The 6,662-nt window shown below is 29.0% G+C and overlaps 1 protein-coding gene across 1 annotated transcript; it reads right to left on the bottom strand.

Annotated features, from left to right (window-relative positions):
* LOC115704920 (probable indole-3-pyruvate monooxygenase YUCCA10) lies at nucleotides 1-3,264 on the bottom strand. The gene is made up of 5 exons (XM_061105482.1): nucleotides 3,201-3,264; nucleotides 1,486-2,306; nucleotides 1,073-1,306; nucleotides 555-680; nucleotides 1-347 (listed from the first exon to the last, which is right to left on the bottom strand). The coding sequence occupies exons 2-5, from the start codon at nucleotides 2,128-2,130 to the stop codon at nucleotides 153-155; spliced, it is 1,200 nt and encodes a 399-aa protein (XP_060961465.1). The 5' UTR covers nucleotides 2,131-2,306; nucleotides 3,201-3,264; the 3' UTR covers nucleotides 1-152.
* Nucleotides 3,265-6,662: the final 3,398 nt, after the last annotated feature.

Consider the following 6,662-nt stretch of genomic DNA (forward strand, 5'->3'; position numbering starts at 1 on the left):
TAACAATCACACATATTGCTTTTCAAAAAAAAAAAAAAACAATCACACATATTGAGAAGCTTCACAGATAAAGCATAACAGAATTATTATATTACTCAACTTTAGTACTCACTGTCGATTATAGAGATAAATTTTTGAAAACAATATGCCCTCTAATTTTTGGTAACGTCGTTTTGGAGATCACTCATCATCAACTTGATGTCGTTTGCAATGTTTTGAGCATCTTCTGTAGCTCCATATAGACCTCTTCTAGATAGGCCCACACAATATAAACCCTTCTTTCCTTTCCAGTGATTTGGGTAACTTACTTTTGGAATTCCATCATTATTCAACAGATAATCATCTCCCTTCAAAAAAAAAAAAAGAATTAAGAACCTCTCTTTTCGTAATGTAAAAGTAAGACAATAATGTCAGATCTTTGCTTTCAGAATTCACCATGTGAAACAAAATAATATAAAAGTCTTAAAACGGCCAATGAATGAAATCTTGTAGCCTAAGTTTCATGTTTTTTTATTTAGTTGAAAAATTAATTGGACCTTTTATCAGTTTCGTACCTTAAGCCACAAATTTGTTGACCTCTTGAAACCCGTACAGAACACTATTGCGTCGAATTGGTACGACTTGCCGTTCTTCAACAAAACGACGTCGTTTTCTACGCTTTCTAGCTCTGCAGACAATACCTGCACCAATAAACCAGGTCTGAATCACTACACTATATATTTCTTTTTCTTTTTTTTTTTCATTTATATTTCAAACAAGTTAGATAATTATTTCTACTTTTATTTTATTTTGTTAAATGATAAAATGAACACTGTATTTTTAAAATGATAAAAATAATACGAAAAGATAAAAAAAAAAATATATAAATAATTTTGTCAAAACACATTTAAATATGATTATTATTAAATTTTATTTTGAAAAAAAAAATCAATTTAGTTCAGAATCTTATTTATACTATTTTAAAAAATATAAAATTTATTTTATTATTTAACAAAACATGGAGTATAATTAATAATTTTTGCAAAATACAACATTGAAAATAGTATTTAACTAATTTGATTTGGTGACGTACCTGAATCTCACCGGTTTTGATCTTATTAAAAGTGCCGACATCAATAACTGGGTATTTTCCATATTTGACCTTCATATAGAAAGGGCCTTCAGAGGGTCTTTTTATACCATACTTGTTTAAATCTCCATACACAAACTTACTAAGCATCACCACAACTGAGTCCACCATTTTTAATGGAAGATACTTTAATAAAATCAATGCCAAGTAAACTATCTCCCTTGACACAAAATGAACCTACAATATTACATAATATATATATTAAAACATTAAACATGTTTTATTCTTTATATTATTAAACAGTACAAAAATTCTATTAATTAAAGCATATAAGTTAGGTGTAGTTGGCTGTCTTAAACATTTAATATTATATTACATATTATAATGGAGAAATTAAGTAAAAGAGAGAGACGTACTGGGCTTCTGACAATAATGGAGGTTTTAGCGTCGTAGTTGGAAAGATCAAGAGCTATTTCCATGCCGGAATTGCCTGAGCCAACAACCAATACCTTCTTGTTCTTAAACTCTTTCCCTGATTTGAACTGGGTCGAGTGAAGAATCTCCCCAGCGAAACCATCCAACCCTTTAATCTCCGGCACAAAAGGGTTAGCCGTTTCTCCGGTAGCCACGACCAAGAACCTACTGGAATATTCCTCAATCTCATAATCATCACCATCATTATTATTATTATTGTTCAGTACATATCTTGCTTTGACGCTCCATTTGCCGGAAGCGTCGTCGTAAATGGCTGACTCGACGGTCCTCCGGTAAAGAGGTCGAATCTGGAAATGAGAAACGTAGTCGTTTAAGTATTGGAGAAAGAGGGTTTTGGGGACGTAGTTGGGAAAATCAGAGGGAAAGGGGATGTGAGGAAGGTGGCAAAATTGTTTTCTGAGATGAAAATGGAGTCGGTCGTAGGCGTATTTATTCCAAAGAGAAGCGTAACAGTCTTCTCTTTCTAGAATTATGTATGGGATCGATAATCGGCTTAAGCAACCAGCCACGCCCAGCCCAGAAGGTCCAGCTCCCACAATTATCACAACTCCATTTTCTTCCTCCATTTTTTTTTTGTTTTGTTTTCAGAACTAATAAATATATATATAACGAACGATAACTATATATACTATATATATGATATGGGTTATGAATTAATAAATGAATAAGAATTAAGGTTTGGTTGACTGTATATATAGTATACTAGTAGTGTGTGTATTGAGGAAGAATGGAGACAAGTCAGCTAAATATATATATATATATGGGTGACTATTCAATGGTTACATTTTTATTGTAACCATATGGTTACATTTTTTTTTAACCTGTAATAGCAGGTTACTAATAGGTAGACTTTCCTTTATTAGATTTAATTAATTATAATTAACTATTTTCTTAAAATAATTAATTAAATATTTAACAAGACCTCTTTTAGCAATTAATATTTATATTTAAATCCTTACTTGAATTATTTTAATAATTAAGTCATTTAATTATAATATTTACAATAAAATTTATTTTTTTACAAAGATTAAACTTCTTTTGACACAAATTAAAATTCTCTTCTTATAATAAATTTTCAAATGATTAATTATTTTTAAATGATATTTAATTATTTTGTAACAATTATATGAACTAAGTATGAGGACTCAAGCTAATCAATCGATAACAAGCGCAGCCATTTTTTTTTCTAAAAAATCCTTTAACTTATTTCATTTTTTACTTTTTAAATATTTAAATAAAAAAATTAAATAATTAAGTGTAATAATTTAAAATTAAGATTACAAGTATAATAAAATTTAAATTATGAAATTATATGTATATAATTTTAAATTATAAAAAATTTTGCTATAAAATTTTAAATAATTTAAGTATAAAAAAATAAATTGCTAAAAGATCCTTATATAGTAATAAATTGCAAAAAATTAATTAATAATTATAATTAATTTAATTTTAAAATATAATTAATCTTAATTAAAGTTTTATAAGGAAATAAATGATTAGGTCACTTTCAGGTTACAAGTTATTTATTATTTATTTTTATTTAATTTCCAAATTAATCACAACCATTTAATAGTAATCCAATGGCTTAAAAAAAATGTAACCATGATGGTTACAATAAAAATGTAACCATTGAAACCTCTTCCATATATATATATACAATTTTCTCAATACCCCACCTTATACCTTACACCTTACACCTTACACCTTACACCTTACAAGAAGTCGTCAATATCACAGTACTTTATAAAAGAGAACTGCTCAAACAGATTGGTATTTTTAGCTATATTTTGTAATAATTATTAATTAAATTGTGTAGAATTTAATGTTTAATTGCACTAAGGGCATCTCCAAAGGAGAAACTCAAATTTGGTGTACTATTTCAACACTAATTTTTTTTTTTCAATTCCAACCACAACACCAAAAAATTACAGCAAATATTATATTCTTTATTATTCTATTATTTTATTAATATAATAAGAATATTATATTCTTTTTTATTCTATTAGGTCCAATATGTGAATGTCCAACTCAAAGCCTACTAATTATTGTATTATTGAAATTTAATTTTTTTTATATTTATTTTCAAGCCTTATGGTATTTTTGACAAGTGTTGCTCAAGCTTTGTTGTATTTGTGATAGTTTAATTATTGGTGATAGTCCAAACTGCAAAAATTGCACCGCATCGTACCATTATTTGCAGTGCGGTTTTCTCAGTTTTTTAGTTTCGCGGTGCGGGTGTAGTTTGGAAAATTAAAAAAACTACATGTGTGGATTGGTTTAAAAAAAAATGGTCAAAGACCGCAATACTCGTCCCGCGAACACCCTTAAATTATTTTTTTAGCACACTTAAAAATATATAAATACAAAGTAATACATTTATAAAAGTTTTGATTAATATTTATTTATAATCATTTAGTTTTTTTTAAATATTATATAATTATTAAAAAATTTAAAAAAAAAAAAAAGAATTTGGGTTTGTCTACAGTGCCCACCTAAATATGGTGGGACACAGTAAATAAACCCAAAAATGATAATGCAATTGCCGTCTGGTTGGAGATAATTTTGGTGTAATATCACACCATAAATGATGTTTTGGAGGCTCTTTGGAATTGGCCTAATAATATTATAAATGCACTAGCAAGTAATACATGAGAGAGCATTGTCATTAGACATCAGTGTTGCTTAGCACCTTCTCAACATGTCGCGTTGCGATTGGCTCACGATGCTCTTTTAGTATTGACACCATTGATGCCCTTTTAGTATTTTCTCTTTTATTGACTCATTCTAAATTATCATTAATTTTCCTTTCCAAGAAAATAAAAGTAAATAGAAAACCATCATTAATTTTATTTATATATTTATATAGTTTCTTTTAAAGAATTACTGTTGTGCGTAGGGATTTGTATAAATTCATCTAATTTATAATTAATCAATCTAATTAAAAAGCTCAGCCCATATTTACAGCATTGTGTTTCACATGAAATGTATAATATTTTCATTAACAAATTATTGATTTATAGGTCACTATTGTATTATTGGACTTTATGATAATTTTACATTTAATTTAAATTACTTTATTTATCTATAAACATGTTTAAAGATAAATCATGCGTGTAAAATAGCTTAACTATACCAAAGTTTGTATTATATTTATTTTTTTTAATAAATCATGCAATATTATATTAATAATAATCTACTAAAATAATAGCCTATTACATCTCCCCATTAAATGCACGACTAGGATTTGAATTAAAAAATAAGTAAAATAATCACCATCCTAATTCCCTAATCGTTTGATAAAAAAAATAAAAATAAAATTAGATTAAAAGATTGCAACATAGCCTTAAGAATACTTATATTCAATTTTAACTACCGCTCAGAAGACACAATAGTGAAAACTGTTGTAGCAGGTTCATTAAACCTCGTTGTAGCTTGACCACTCAACTATTGTATAAGGTATGTAACTGCACTACTAATAGCCCCTTCAATATCAGAGAACTTGTTATTTCCAACCACTAACATTTATTTGATAGCGAGTCATCGAAGAATAAAGAAGAACCAACAACGAAACAAAACAAAATAAAACCATGTCACACAGACAAGATTAAAACACTCAAAATCACGTGATAGAGACAAGACTAATTGCAGTAGCAAAAATTGAATTGCAATAGCAAAATACACACTACAAGAAATATCACTTTTGTCAACACATTTTTGTGCTGGCAAAAATTAGTATTGCGCTGGTAAAATAGAATTTACTTGTGATGCGTTGGCAAAAGGGGGTTGACAAATCAATGTTAGTATTAGAACTTTTGCCAGCATAAAATGAAAAGCGCGGGCAAAGATGACTTTTTCCAGCACGAAAATGCGCTGGTAAAAGTTAGATTTTAGCCACTGCAAATGTACGTTGGTAAAACTTTGACCTCTTTACCAGCGCAGTTTGCGAAATGTGCTGGTAAAAGTAACTTTTACCAGCGCAGCAACGAACTGTGCTGGTAAAAGTGACATTTCTTGTAGTGACAACGCCGACCAAGCTGCACCTATGCCCAGGGAAAGTCGGCGGGCCTGACCGGAGAAAAAAAAGAACCTTATGTAGCTATAAATTTAAGAACGAAAAACCATTGTATTTTTTTATTAATATTATGACTTAAGAAAAAAAATATTAAAAAAAAAATATCATTGCTACGTAAGGTTGTCTTTTTTAATTTTTTTTTAGGAGCGATTGCCAACCTTCGTCTCTATGTGAGTCTGTCATCACTACTTCCATATTTACATGTATATTTACAAATGTACAAAATACTAAATTTGAAAGGAAAATATGCGAAATTAAATGTGTTCCATGGTCTCATAATATTCACCCCTTTAAACATTACAGTAAATATGCTACTTATATTTTTCAGTTCTAATTATACCCTCAAATAATAAAACTAAACCTTATTTTCTCTCTCTCTCTCTCTCTCTCTCTCTCTCTCTCTCTCTCTCTCTCTCTCTCTCTCTCTCTCTCTCAGACACACACACCCTTTGCCGGAGCACCCTTTACCAGAGTCCATCAACTTAGCTTGACAACTAAGTGTGCAACCCAATGTCCCTTACCAACATAAATCTTGAAAAAAAGAAAATGGGTATGTAATTTATTTAGTAATTATTGTTAGATTTAATTGTATTTAGGTTGATATGAATAGATCTATATATATCACTCTTTTAATTTGGTTGTTTTCTTTTTGGAACTCGAACTGCTTGGATTCTGCATTTTCTAGTTTTTCTCGAGTTCAGCAATGTATGGCGATGCCGTTATTGATATCTAGCGATTTTGGTGTGTGCTAAAGGTTAGGGATGAATTTTAATGACATGTAGCGATATTATTATCGACAATTGAAAATATTTGCTTTTCACTTATGAATTTTGCGATGTCTATCGACATTGTCTATGATATGTGTCGATAGTTGTAGAAATAATGTTTAGGAGTCATCTGCAAAATTTAAGATAAAAAAAAAAGAAACATATTAAAACACATAAAAATGTGTCGCCGAACATCACAAAATAAATCGCAACATATCGCGAACAAAGTTGCCACATATCAATAGTAATTGCTAAAACA

Source organism: Cannabis sativa, chromosome X (assembly GCF_029168945.1).
Source record: "Cannabis sativa cultivar Pink pepper isolate KNU-18-1 chromosome X, ASM2916894v1, whole genome shotgun sequence".
NCBI lineage: Eukaryota > Viridiplantae > Streptophyta > Magnoliopsida > Rosales > Cannabaceae > Cannabis > Cannabis sativa.

What these genes read in the sequence shown, in the direction of transcription:
- LOC115704920 (XM_061105482.1), bottom strand. Translation starts at nt 2,130, where the DNA reads ATGGAGGAAGAAAATGGAGTTGTGATAATTGTGGGAGCTGGACCTTCT. An exon ending in CCATTATTGTCAGAAGCCCA is followed by an intron (nt 1,307 to 1,485) that starts GTACGTCTCTCT and finishes GTAATATTGTAG; the next exon opens with GTTCATTTTGTGTCAAGGGA. An exon ending in CAACAAATTTGTGGCTTAAG is followed by an intron (nt 348 to 554) that starts GTACGAAACTGA and finishes TTTTTTTTGAAG; the next exon opens with GGAGATGATTATCTGTTGAA.